At 35.6% G+C, this 14,185-nt stretch overlaps 1 protein-coding gene across 1 annotated transcript in view; it reads right to left on the bottom strand.

Moving 5' to 3' along the window:
* The window catches only part of LOC132065676 (DNA-directed RNA polymerase III subunit 1), a 35,554-nt gene extending 22,740 nt beyond the window's left edge, over positions 1–12,814 (bottom strand). Inside the window, exons 1-11 of the mRNA XM_059459177.1 lie at positions 12,742–12,814; positions 11,705–11,834; positions 11,142–11,291; positions 9,731–9,908; positions 8,518–8,687; positions 8,141–8,253; positions 7,437–7,533; positions 3,527–3,742; positions 3,299–3,447; positions 3,076–3,217; positions 2,822–2,962 (exon numbers count right to left, since the gene is read on the bottom strand). Coding sequence (XP_059315160.1) covers positions 2,822–2,962; positions 3,076–3,217; positions 3,299–3,447; positions 3,527–3,742; positions 7,437–7,533; positions 8,141–8,253; positions 8,518–8,687; positions 9,731–9,908; positions 11,142–11,291; positions 11,705–11,834; positions 12,742–12,812 — 1,557 coding nt within the window. The 5' untranslated portion in view covers positions 12,813–12,814. The remainder of the gene's footprint in view (positions 1–2,821; positions 2,963–3,075; positions 3,218–3,298; positions 3,448–3,526; positions 3,743–7,436; positions 7,534–8,140; positions 8,254–8,517; positions 8,688–9,730; positions 9,909–11,141; positions 11,292–11,704; positions 11,835–12,741) is intronic.
* Positions 12,815–14,185: the final 1,371 nt, after the last annotated feature.

The following is a 14,185-nucleotide window of genomic DNA, read 5'->3' on the forward strand; positions in this document are numbered from 1 at the left end:
AGGTGGGGTGTCTTCATGATTTTAAGAAGACACCATTCTGATATGCCAATGGACCTTTCAGAGAGACAACAATATTGACAATGGAACAAGCAAATCTATGTTGTATCCTCAACAAGAAAGGAGAGTACTGATCACAAAGAGATCAAGTAGAAAGGGGAAAAAGAAAAGTTTCCTCGCTTTGGAAAAGGGAAAAAGCAAAGCAAACTACATCAAGGAAATGGAGCCCTTGAGACATCACGGTAATCTTTCAAATAGATGACCTTAAGCAGTAGACTCTAAGCTGCATAAATGCAGCAGAAAACACCCAAAACCAGCATACAGCTCGAATATATTAAGTCGTCCCATATTAGGGAGTCAAAGAGGTTGCTAATTAACCATGCTTCTCTAAATTAATTTTAAATATTTTGAATTATTAACTATTATGACTTATAGTATTTTTTAGGAATGGTTTGGGAGACCCTAGTACTTGTTCCGGATTGTCATCCTGGTCCCTGTACTTCAGGGGGTTTCATCTATAGACACTTCAACTTGATTAAAACAAGACTTTTAGATACCTTTGACCGGCTTATGTGGCATTGTCTTGACTGAGTTGGACAAAATGTGTGTGATACACGCGAATACAGAGAGTGACTAAGTGATTTTGATGAAAATAGATTAAAATAAGAAAGAAAAGAAAAGGCAAATAATAAAGTTAAAATAAAAGGGAAGTAAAAGAAAAAGGGCTAAAAAGAACCCTTGTTCCTCCTCCAGCGTCTATGCCATATCCTCATCCCTAAATTTCAAAAACAACCCCAGTGTGATCCCACAAGTGGGGTCTAGGGAGGGTAGGATGTACGGAGACCTTACCCCTACCTTTGTGAGGTAGAGAGGCTGTTTCCGGTAGACCCTCGGCTCAGAAAAAGTACCTAGCACAGTAATGTCAGAAAAGCGATAGCAAAATAACAAGATACAAAACAAATGTGGCAACAGATAGTAATACACATCAAGAAATAAGAAACTAACTGATAACGGAATACTACTACTAAAAAGAAAAGGGGAGAGGAGGAGACTCGTCCCCTACCTCCCCACACAGAAGGCGACAACACTTAGCTACCTACTAGTCTTCTACCCTAATCCTCGACCTCCATACGTTCCTATCTAGGGTCAGCTGAAGATGTGTCACGTCCTACCTAATCACCTCCCCAGTTCTTCTTCGGCCTAACTCTACCTCTTCTAACTCCTGCTACAACCAACCTCTCGCGCCTCCTTACTGGCACATCCTCGCACTACCTTTCACATGCCCGAACCACCTCAGCCTCACTTCTCTCATCTTGTCTGCCGATGATGCCACTCCCACCTTGTCCCGTATAACTTCGTTCCTAATCATATCTCTCCAGTATGCCCGCACACCCATCTGAGCATCTTCATCTCCACTACCTTCATCTTTTGAACGTGGGCGCTCTTGACTGGCCAACACTCTGCCCCATACAACAATGCGGGTCTAATCACCATCTCTAAATTTCACCCTTTCCAAACTTAAAACACAACGCCGCCACCAAGCTCTTCCAATCCTAGCTTCCTCTTCACACTTCAATCCATTCACCGCCGTTATCACCGTCCCTTCTCTCTCTCCACTATCTGAGTCCATTGTGAAACACCAAAAGTTTAGGTGACCATCGAACGGAAAACTTTCTTCTCCCTCGAGATTAACCCACATTAAAAGAAGCTCGATTGACCATAAAAATCCTATCAGTGATTTAACAAAATTGAAAGTATCTCAAATTTGGATAGAGTTCATCAACTCGGAGAATATTTAATAAAATTTAAAAATGAGTTTTGCTGGTTTTTAAGGTGTTTGCCCATGGTTTTAAGATGTGATATTGTAGAATTCACCATTTTACTTGACCCCCAATTTTTAACCCATACGTTGAAACTTTCTAGATTTAATGGTGATATTTATGTAGCAGCTACAACCGTTTCTTTGAGAAACCTGATCCAAATTATTGTTTGTGAATTATAGGGGGTTGGACCAATTGAGACATGTACTGGAAGTTCCGATTGAGCAATTTAGTAGATAAACCAAATCTGGCAGGTCAGCTCTTTTCCAGTTGAAGAAGAGTTAATGATTAAAAAAAGTTAATGAAGACAATTATGACGTGGCATTAATTTATGTGACGTGGATGCGACATGTCATTTATGTCAGGGCGAGTGAGCTACACACAATGTAGGAGGGGTTAAGAGTCTTGTTTTGACCAAGTTGAAGTGTCTAGATGAAACCCCGTGAAGTACAGGGACCGGGATGACAATCCAGAACAAGTACAAGGGTCTCCCGGGCCATTCCGCCTATTTTTATGTAGTTTCCAAATATGTAAATTTTCATTCCAAAAATTGATGAATCTATGTTCGAATTAATGCCCAAAATAAAGTACATTGACCATCGCACTCCTAACTTTGCCACATAAACTGAAATGGAGGGAGTACTTCATAATGTATATAAAATAGAACTGAAGACTATCCCAAGCAAATTTTGATCGTAAACACTATACCAAGCAAATTACTTCTTTTAAATCTGAATACAAGTGAAAATATTAGTCGAAATAAGTTTTGTATCGGTTGGATAGTATTGACCATATTGATTTATTAGTCCACCCCAAAAGGCTGGCATTTTTGCAATGCAACAAATGTTTACCCTCACAATGAACAAGGATGCGGACTTTCTCAACTGGACTTCTATTTTACACATTACTATTATTTCACACACTTGTCTAGCTAACTCAAAATACTACCATTTTACTCGTTATCCACATATGTCAAGTAAAGATGGCCGAAGGAGTAAACTTACGCCCATTAACATAAGAGCTTCTGTCCTCGCCTCTTCTGTTTGTGGCACATGCATATTCATCTCATCACCATCAAAATCAGCATTATAAGGGTTGCATACAGATTCATTAAATCTCAATGTGCGCCATGGCATTATCCTTGCCTGCCGGAAAAAATAAAAATTTAAAATTTAAAGATAGAATGATCCAAAGCTCCACTGCCCATACGTGAGTCAGCAAAATATTCATTGACGCATTTTGATCAAATAATAGTCACCCGATGAGACATGATTGACATTCTATGCAGACTTGGCTGTCTGTTAAACAGGACTATATCTCCATCTTCTAAATGTCGATCAACAATATAACCAAATTTCAATTCATCAGCATGACGCTTTCTAGAAGAGAACATCAACGATCTGCATTATACAATTAAGACAGACTTTAGAAGATTTATGCATGCGATTTACAGGAAAGGTTAAAAAAAGCATAGTTCTTACATCTCAGTTCCATCAGGATGCCTAATAAACTTTGCACCAGGATACTTATTTGGTCCATTACGAACACATTGCCTCAACTTCTCTATATTGTGCTGTGAAACTCGCTCAGGATATGTTAAAATTCGAGCCATCAGTATTGGAATGGCAACCTGCATATATATTTGTGATTCTCCCTTCATAGTGAAATAAAATGATTAACATCGATCAAACACTAGGTCCATGCCAGACCTCTGTAATTTTCAAATTTGGATCAGGAGATATAACAGTTCGGCCAGTATATTCCACACGCTTTCCTGAGAGATTTCCACGGAATCGTCCCTGCTTTCCTTTAAGACGTTGAGTGAAACCACTCAATGGTCTAGGAGTTTGCATATGTAGTGGCACTCCACGAACATCACTGTTTATATACTGTGCAACTTCCATTTGCAGATCAACCCAAAGACTCTATATCAATATTGTAACATCGAGTAAGCTTAAAAAACAGGTATGAAGTAGCATAAATAGACAGAAAATATCTGGTCCATATGCATCAGCAAATTGACAATAATCGATGCAGTATGCACAGGACATAAATTTCAAATAGCTCTGAGGTTTGGAAAAACCCTGCGTGTTACACACCTTGAGTGCAGCCTAAATAGAGGTTTGCTGGCATATTATATCTCTCACAGGAAAAGCTCACACTAAACATCAAGTAACTATATCAAACCAATGTCAAAAAATTCAAGATCAATTTCTAGTGTTTCACCAGGGAACACACAATTAGTGGGATTGATATCTAGACTCTCCAGTGATGGTTGTAGTGTTCAATAAGACCATAAAGAGAAATAAGCACATATTTCAAAAGAAGAAAAATGGATGGGGTAGTGCTAAGATTTATCAGAACTAACAGAACTGCCAGACAAATCAAGTCAAAATCAACAATACAATAGTTAGATTTCAAAATCTTCCCTACACTTTAAAGGAGTACATGGATGGAATATTACTTTCAGAAGATTACTACATGATTGGGAATTGGAAAGAGCTGTGGAATTATTCAAGACCTTGGAACAATTTCAAGGTTTTAAAGCATCGGAGGATTCTTTGTACTGGAACCATGGCAATAATGGTGTTTTTACTGTCAAATCAGCATACAATTATCAGCTTAGGCAATATACACAATCCGATCAGTGGCCATGGAAATCCATTTGGAAGACTAAGGCCCCGTATAAGGTTTCATGTTTCTCTTGGCTGGTAGCAAGAGAAGCATGTCTCACCCAGGAAAACTTAAGGAGAAGGGGTTTTCATCTATGTACTAGATGTGTTCTGTGTGATGCAGCCAGAGAAAGTAACTCCCATTTATTTATACATTGTCCTTTCACAATACAATTGTGGCAATTTTTCTTGAACATGGTAGGACTAAGTTGGACTATGCCGGCAAACAGCTGTGAACTATTGAAGTGCTGGAACTATAATGGGGGAGCAGTAAGACAAAAGAGTTGGTGGAAACTTATCCCGGCAGTTATTTGGTGGATAATTTGGAAGGAGAGGAACAATAGAGTTTTTGAAGACAAATGCAATTCTGTGCAGAAAATCAAGATGAATTGTGTCATTTTGTTTCACTTTTGGTGTAAAGAAATGTAGAGGAGGCTGAATCACTAGTTGATATGATAGGTTCCTTGTGAAGCAGTAGTCCTAAGCATGGTGGGGTTTTTGTAAGTATGGCTGCACTGTTATGGTGCAGGTTTAATATATATATATAAATATACATGTTACCAGTCTCAAAAAAAAACAAAAAAAAAAATCTTCCCTACACTATCCTAGCCATTTAATCTTGAAGAGACAGTAATTTGCAATGCTGTGTCTGAAAATACCAAGATTTAACAACAGCACAAGTTTTTTTTTCCATTTCAACAGTTGAAAACTATTTGATCAATAATTTACCTAACATAGGTACATTCTCAAAGAATTTACCTACCATAGGTTAAAAATCTACTGTAGAAGCCCTCTCCACATGTATATATGGATAAATTCTCCAATTCATATTAAGGAGGTAAGAAGGACAATTTGGATGGGAGAATGTAATCCTAGTATTAGTATTCACCATCGAGGAAAATTTTATCTGCTAAGACAGACAGTACAAAAGGACTAACCCAAAAGGTGCAAGAAGTGCACAATATATGAAAGTATTCCCATCAGTTGTAATGTGCATGCTATTGCATCCTGAATATCTTAAAGAACGTGTCTGACTTGGATATAAAGTTATCAACTGGTTCTTTTCTACCGTGGGCAAAACCTGATGTTAGAAAATAAAACACAGCAACTACAACCTGATAACAAATTGACAGAAATGGCATGGTGAAAACTGAAAACGAGCTGACCAGAAGCAGAAATAGAAATTTGCAACCAGCAACTAACTACTGCAACTGTCGCTTGGATGTGCAATACAAGAATAAACTTGCCATTTTCTACGCTCTTGGTTTCTTAACAAGATTGCATCTTTTTCACTGCCTTTCTCTACAACCCCATATCTTGAGATGATCTCCCAGTTAATCTACTACGAGTTACTAAGCAGAGGTCTTCTACTATTCTGATTGCGGCACACACCCCGCGGCAGCTGTACGCAGTTCAAACATAAACAATAATGCATGTTCCATCAACTTTTTTTTGAAGAGTGTGAATTGCTTCATCTAGTTTGCTAAAAAGGAACACTTAAATTATTTAGGTAGCTATGTAACACACCCCAAAACACGTGGGTCTAATTCTTTTTCTTGGACCTTGACATGATGTGCTGCTAGTATATGACCCCACCAGGGGCAGATTTAGAGGGTGGAGAGTGTTCAGACTAACACCCTCGGCCAAAAAATACATTGTATATATAGGGTAGATTTTCTGTGTTTACGTACATATATTAACTTTTGAATACCCTGAACAAATGCAAAAGGTAAGCTCAACCGGTCCAGGGTGTTCAAAATTGTCTCTAGCTTCCTAGGTTCAATTTCAAGGGACAACATTATTTTTTATATTTAGCTTTTGTTGTTTTTCCCGAACCCCCTGAGTGAAAATCCTGGATACGCCACTAGACCCCACGTATCGAGGGTGAAAGAACTAGTATGTCCAACCTAAAACCTCAAATCAATAGGTGAAGCGAACCCAAAACCTTTAAAAGCCCCATTTGGATGCCTTTATTTGTCAAATATGAGGCTCTATATTACTCACACAAGACTCGATTTTCGAGGTTCACGAGTGGACTGAATGTGGACCTACAAATGGGAGACGTGAATATGTTAGAGCACCATACACTAGGTGAGAGAATGTGCCATTGTCTTCATATCATTTTGGACAATTCTCACCTTATTAGTTAAATTCCGGGGTTGAATCACGCCCCAAGCTCCATTTTTTCCCTTGGTATAGGTGTCAGGCCCATTAATGTTGGGCCCCATATTGTTTTATAAATGCTTCACATGTCCAATCCCGAGCATGCCCCGGGGGAGGAGGTGTTAAAGAGTGCTACACATTGGTGAGAAAATTCGTTGTTTGTCTTCTCATATGTGTCATGTACAATCTTCGTTGGATTAATTAGCTTTTGAGGTTGAATTAAACCCAATGTTAATTTTCTTCAGGACCAACAAAGACTGGGTGAGATACCACATTAAAGACATAACAATTTCACTGAAACCTTCATGCAGAGGTCACTAGGTATGTTGTTGTTGTCTTCATGCAGAGGGTGAAGTGGCCCATGATCTTTATAGAACTTCATTCGGTCGTATGTCTAATGCGGGATTTTATATAACTCAAAAACTTCAATAAGGAGTGTGACTAATTGAGATTCGTGTTAAAACTCCAAACTATACTTGTTGCAAGAAAAAACAATCACACATAGCCACCCACAATTATGGAACGGGAGTTATAATACTATTAGGCTTCTCAACATCACTTAAAAAAAAAAAAAAAATAGACTCCTTAATACATCTCATCAAGTACACAATTCGACTATAACGTAACAGCTATGCAGCACATACTGAATATAAAGTCCAGGAGAAACATGTTAAATATTCGATCTCATTAACAACCAAAAAAAAAAAAGATTTACAAAAAGGTGATGATTGAGAACACTGAATCATTGACTTTCATAAAGAGCAGGGAGTCAATCAAAAAATACCAGACTCTTATTGCTGTTGGTATCAGACATCTCTTGACGAAGACTGGCATTTGTTTGAATAATGCGCTTAAGCCTCTCCGTGATGTCATTCTCATTGCTGCAACAGGCAACTAAACAACTTCAGGGATTTATCAAAAGTATTTGAATCTTAACATGCTAGATAATAACACTGCAAAGGACAAAGCAAGGCTTCAAGTGGTAACTGATAATCTATCAGAATATCAACATGTCAATCATGTAAAGCTACAAAAGAGGAATATTGGCAATAATCGGGTTTGAATTTTCATAGAATCAAAATTAACACTGAAAATTGTTGATCAATATCACAATGCAATAAAACTATGTGAATTGTCAAATTAGAACTTATTTAGCCTATGTTTGGTCAACGATGTAACAATTTGTCACCAAATATGAAACCATATCCTGATTCCTGCTAAATATCCTTCAACACTAAATGGTTGTTTGTCATACTCTTATATTTGGGGCAAACACAAGATCACCAACAACCAACACCTCAAAAAGTCCACATCCCAAAACAAGTAGCGCAGCTACCTATGGACCAAAATTGACAGAAAAAACAAAACTTGAAAATAACTAAAATACTTTCAAGTGTGGAAAAACATGTGCAATAAAATATCTTCCATTGTCAACAAACATTCCAGATCAATGTAAAAGTGGGAAGACAAAGAAGCTGTGCATATGACCTCTGTGTTCCACCATCCACAAATACTGAAGGGCGAATAGCTATTGGTGGCACCGGAATACTTGTAACAAGGAGTTTTTCTGGTCTATCACTAAGGTAGAGTAACTCACAATCCTGCATGCACAACCATGAGAGAACAATGGTAGAAAAGATTATAAGAAAGTAGGTCTTCTTTATAGAGCAATTTTTGCATAGATCAGTTTGCTTACAATCTCTATAATTATGGCTTCACAGCCCCTTTTGGATTTAATACAAAATGTTACCTTCTCAAAAAAAAAAAAAAAAAAAAAATGTAGGACTAGACAACCAAGTGAATTACTTCAGAAGAAGAATGAAAGAGCGTAGAAGAAGTACAAATTAACACATATTAAACAATACCTCATCAGACATATTCTTAAAAAGGGAGTAAACTGCTTTTGGGTCAATTTCTGGAGGCACACTGACAGATGACCTGAGCTCTTTCTTGTGAGAGAGAGCTACATCAACCTCATCCAAGAAACGATTTCCTCGTTCATGTATGATTGTTAACTGGCCCTTTTTCACCACACCTACAATTAACAAAAATAAAAGAATAAGACAAATAATGAGATTGTGAGGGTACTGTCACCATGCAAAGACCATAGAGCAACGCAGCCTCCCCTACTATCTAATCAAAGTCTCAAATTAATCGTTTGAAATTGTTGAAGACATAATTAAGCAAAAGGAAATACATTCATAGCCTTAAATATTAGATGTATTAGATGTATATTTTTTGGTAGCTTTTTGGTGCAAACTAATTATTGTACATAATATAGATGCAATGTTAGAAACAATAGAAGATTGCACAATTTTGTAACTACGCCTGCTGCAATGGCTTAGTGCACGTATTTATAAAATCTCTTAGTGCATATCAAAATAATATAATTGCGATCTTTCTAACAGATTAAGCGTTTAGATGAGATGGTGGCATACTTCAACATGGTAGCAGAGCAGATAGAGATCCTGGGTTCGAGTTTTACTGGTTCCCATTATGTAAAAAAAATTAACGTGTTTGGCTTATGAAAAAAGAATCAGGCCCTCACGTGAGAGGGCGTCTAGAGACATAGTTAAGTAAATAAAAGTGTGTTCTGACTAACAACTTAAGCTTTGTGTGAGATGGTTACACGGTTTAACAAACGTTATATATACTTTGATATATTTTTAAAGGTAAATAATTTTATTAATAATGGGAAAATCTCTCATACACATTCTCTTTACTTCTTAGTATTATTTTGTGTTTATACAGAAATGTTAAGATATATTGTGGTCATCTGGCTGATCTTTAAAAAGTTGTAATAAAAGTGCATCACAATAATATTAACCAAATAATGTTTTTTCATATTTATGAGTTCAAATAATATCCGATCATTTTGAATTCTGCATTAGGTTATAGATACAACAAGTTTCATAAATATTTTCAAATTAATGCTCTTTATAATCACGTGAAATACATGTGGAATGCAAATGGATAATGACTAGTCAATAGAAATGTAGATGGAATCTAGATTGAACAAAGGACTAGTTTTAGACAAAATGATGGAGATGGAGATGGAGATGGAGAAGAATATCAAACCATTCATGTATCCGCATTTGGAACATTTGACAGTCTTCTGGCTATTTGTCATGGCATTACACTTATCCACAACCTTTTTTTGGAGTTCACTCTTCTTCAAAAACTCAGTTCTTGGATTTCTCATCTTCTTCAAAAAGTCCCGACGGTCCTTGTCATTTAGAAGTATCGAGGAGCAGCACTGATCAAGAAAGCAGTTGCACAAGGAAAAAAATTAAAGCACTACAAGCAAAGTAGATACCAAGCTCTTGAGCAAGGCAAGTGCAAGGGAAAAGAGCCAAAAGAAAATAAAACTCTAGTAAAGCATCATAAACTTCACTAACATTAGTTTACTATCACCTAACCATCATTACACAGGAAACAAGGCGAAATTATCAGACTCAAATAAATTATTGTCCTGACGTGGAATCTTACCAATTGGCTTTTGAAGCCTATTAGGATTGTTCAATTTCTACTTACTTAATCACTGTTCATATTTATTTTTATTACTGACCGGTGCTATATCTCAATCTGAGTTAACTTTTGCAGTGACAACTCTCCACCAGAAGATACTAACTTTACCATCAGCAGATGAAATCCGTTGCAGTATTTTTTTCTTTATATTCATAATACAGGCAATTTGGTGTTTGCACATGTAGAGAACACGTTTTAAACCTTCACCATTGTTGATCCACCTTAACCAGCACCAGGCATCCTTTACCTTGCCCCCAAATTAATTCACCTTAAACCTCTCCTTATACAACAACCCATGTTTTCTTATCTTTTTCCTGTATTGATGGGACATAGCAGTGTTTATGACAACTGCAATTATCTGAAATATTTATGTCATATTAATTGGAAAGGTCTAATTCTAATAAATGACCTACTACTCTGTCTATGCTAAACTGAATATTTTGCTTGTAATTTGGCAATTTGCACAAGTGTTACATCAATTTTTAATTTTATTTTTGAGAATGGTTACAGTACAAGTATTACCTCAATTATCTAGAGCGTCAATCCATATACTGCTTTTTTTACTGCTTTTTTTGTCTCGAGGGTAAAGGGAAGTAGGTGTTTTTTCTCATTATGCTATTTTATGTCTCTAAAAACTTTTTACACGCCTAAAACTATAATTTAGAATAAAACTATCACAAAATTTAATCATTCAACAACTTAAACTTAAAGTTATAAATGACTCTCTTTCAACCAAAGTAACTTCTAATAATTTGGGTACTAATTTTCCTCACTACTACCAATATGATGTGGAAGAAAGATTAAATTTTCAGCCACTGTACCAGTCAAAGTGCTTTCTTGAAAAGTTGATATACCAGAAAAGATTAACTGAAAACTACAAATAGCTTTTTTCATCGTTAAACCACAAATAGCACATTGTTGTATATAAGATTAAAAAAGTTAAGTTCAAACAAGATATCACCTTGCAAATGCACTTCAAGATGTGCACCACAGCGCCTAAATATCCAACATTATAAACTGGTAGAGCAAGAACAAAGTACCCGTAATGACCTGGACACTCTCTAAAGTTACCATGACATGTTTCACAACATCCATTCTTGTTTGGAGGCCCCTGAAATCCAAAACTTCCTATAATCACGATATGGAAATCAGCATCAAAGACATAAAAAAGTAATTGGTCGAAAGAGAATATATAAAGACATCTCTCAGCATTTCTGAAATTATTGGTCTCCGAAAAGGTTGCATACGCTAGCCTCCAAAATCAAATAGACATGTTATATCTTAGCACATTTATCCTATTTTGAGATATTTCCCCCCTTTTTCACCCTGCACTGCAAACGAAAACCTATTTCCTCAAGTTTTACCAATTGTAAGAATCCATCGATAATGATGACACCAACGTCATCCTGTAGAATGTAAGAATCCTATATGTATAAAAATCTAAAAATTGGTACTAGTCCATGAAATCAGCTGGTTTTCGAATGGACAAGTGAATTAGAATTTAAAGGAAGATAAGACGGTTACCATTCGGGGGTCTAACAAGCCATTTGGAATAGGCTTTTTAGTAGATTCATAATAAACCCCTTTGTACACTTCAACTTCAGCTTGTTTCAAAACTTCAGCCTCTGAGAACAGAGAAAATTGAATGCTTTTTCTGTTCCAACAATAAACAAAAAAGCAATCAAAATTAATTGATGAAACATTAACCAAACATTCAAATACCAGAAGACAAAAGTTCTATTAATAAGAAAAATCAACAAAAAATATCAATATATGAATGAATGCTAGTATGTGACAAGGTACATAACTAAGAGCCCGTTTGGATTGGCTTATAAGTTGGTCAAACCAGCTTATAAGCCATTTTTAACTTATTTGAGTGTTTGGCAACAATAGAAAATAGCTTAAAATAAGTTTAAAAGTGCTTAAAATAAGCCAAAACCAAGAAGTTGCTCAACCTCAACTTATTTTTTTGGCTTAAAAGCCATTTTGGTTTGACCAACAACTTTATCCTTTTATCCCTTATATTTTCTGTTAATTCCAATACTACCCTTACTTCTAAAAACCCTTTAAGCACTTTTATCCAAACACGTAACTGCTTATTTATAAAATAATGTAACTACTTATTTATAAAATAACTTTCAGCACTTAAAAGTACTTTAAGCACTTATGCTTAAAAGCCGCTTTTTTTCGGCTAATCCAAACGGGCTCTAAATAGAAGATTATCTGTTTTACACTATTTTCCTCGTTTTCATGACTCTTCTTATCCCTCTCCAACAAAAACATTTTTTTATGAAAGCAATCAAAATTAACATTAAACAAACATTCAAAAAAAGTTTTTTAATAAGAAAAAAGAATCAACATATGAATGAATGCTAGTATGTGACAAAGTACATAACTAAATAAAAGATAATCTGTTTTACACTATTTTCCTCGTTTTCATAACTCTTCTTATCCCTCTCCAACAAAAAACAAATCTTTTTATCAATAATAATGGATAAAACATTAACCATAACACTCAAAAACCAGAAAACAAAATCAAGAAAATTAACCAACCAACTTACATCTTTCTAGGACCAACATCTTCAATGTAGGGCTGTTTAGTAACTTGTATTGTCTCTTGTGTTCTCCTCATCTTTCCACTTGCATCAATTCAAGAAAACTGAGATCAAGAAACCAAAAAAGAACTGTTTTTTTGTAAGAAACTGAGATCAAGAAACCAAAAAAGAACTGTTTTTTTGTAAGAAACTGAATCAAGAAACCCAAAAGAACTGTTTTTTTTGTAAGAAAACTGAATCAAGAAACCCAAAAGAACCGTTTTTTTGGTAGTGTGGGGTTTAAGGAGGGGTTTATGGGGCGCAAGTGACAACGTGTGACAAGCTTAAATATGGAGTGTAGACAAACCCTAAGTGCCTTGTATATGTTACAAAGGCGGCGATACCAAATGTTCTTGTAGATCAGCTGGTATTTGTGGTTTACATTTTAGCCACTTATGTAAGCATCATGGGTTCGATTCCTGCTCGCAACGTTTCAGCCACTTTTTTTTTTTTTTTCTTTTTTTCTTTTTTGAACTCTTAGCTAGCGTTTGGCCATAGATCCCCAAAAAAATTGAAAAACTTGATTTGGGTGAAGTTTTTCAAGTTTTGAAAATGTGTTTGGCTATAGTTTTTCATAATATATTTCACTTTTTATTTTGCAAAAGCATGAAACATTACTTATCCCTATAAATTCTACTCCCTTCGGATCAAAAAAGTGTTCACTTAGCCCTTTTTTTTAATCAAAAAAAGTGTCCACTTATCAAATCAAGAAAGAATTAACCTTGATTTTTCAGATTTGCCCCTATTAAGTGTTATATGATTAAATCCCAATGCTTATTTAATTAAGGGTAGTTTAGTCAAATTACCTATTTTTATCTAGGAGTTAGTAATTTCTTAAGGGGTATGCAAATGGCTAAGTGAGCTCTTTTTTTTATCCGGAGAGGGTAAAAACTATCAAGGCTACCCAACCATACTAAACATACATACCTGTTAATCTCAAATTATGCAGAACATGATATTTTAATAACAATTGCTAATAATACACTTACTAGCTACTACAATTCAAATTACAATACAAAGATCCATCCGTTCAAGAAAAAAAAAGGGTAGTAACTAGCTTAGCTCGTTCACTTTATAAAAGAAACTGCTTTAATTGTGAAAATATGAAAGATATGGCTTTAATGGAGGAACATGGTAGATAGAATTAGTTGGGTCAAAAATCGCAGAGATTTTTTTTATAAAATATAAAAATTTGGGGTAGTTTTTAAAAGTTTTAAAAAGGCCAAAATATAGATCTTGGCCCAAAAATAGGTTTGAGCGTAATTTGAGATTTGAAGATTTATCTTCAAAACTGTCAAATTTTTATGTCCAAACAAAGATTTGTTTCAAATCTTCTAAATATGCTCCAAAATCAATACTGGAGCTTAATAGTTATGTTTAATATCAGGGCAACATTTTAATGGTTCAAAAC

This window comes from Lycium ferocissimum, chromosome 7 (assembly GCF_029784015.1).
Source record: "Lycium ferocissimum isolate CSIRO_LF1 chromosome 7, AGI_CSIRO_Lferr_CH_V1, whole genome shotgun sequence".
Taxonomy (NCBI): domain Eukaryota; kingdom Viridiplantae; phylum Streptophyta; class Magnoliopsida; order Solanales; family Solanaceae; genus Lycium; species Lycium ferocissimum.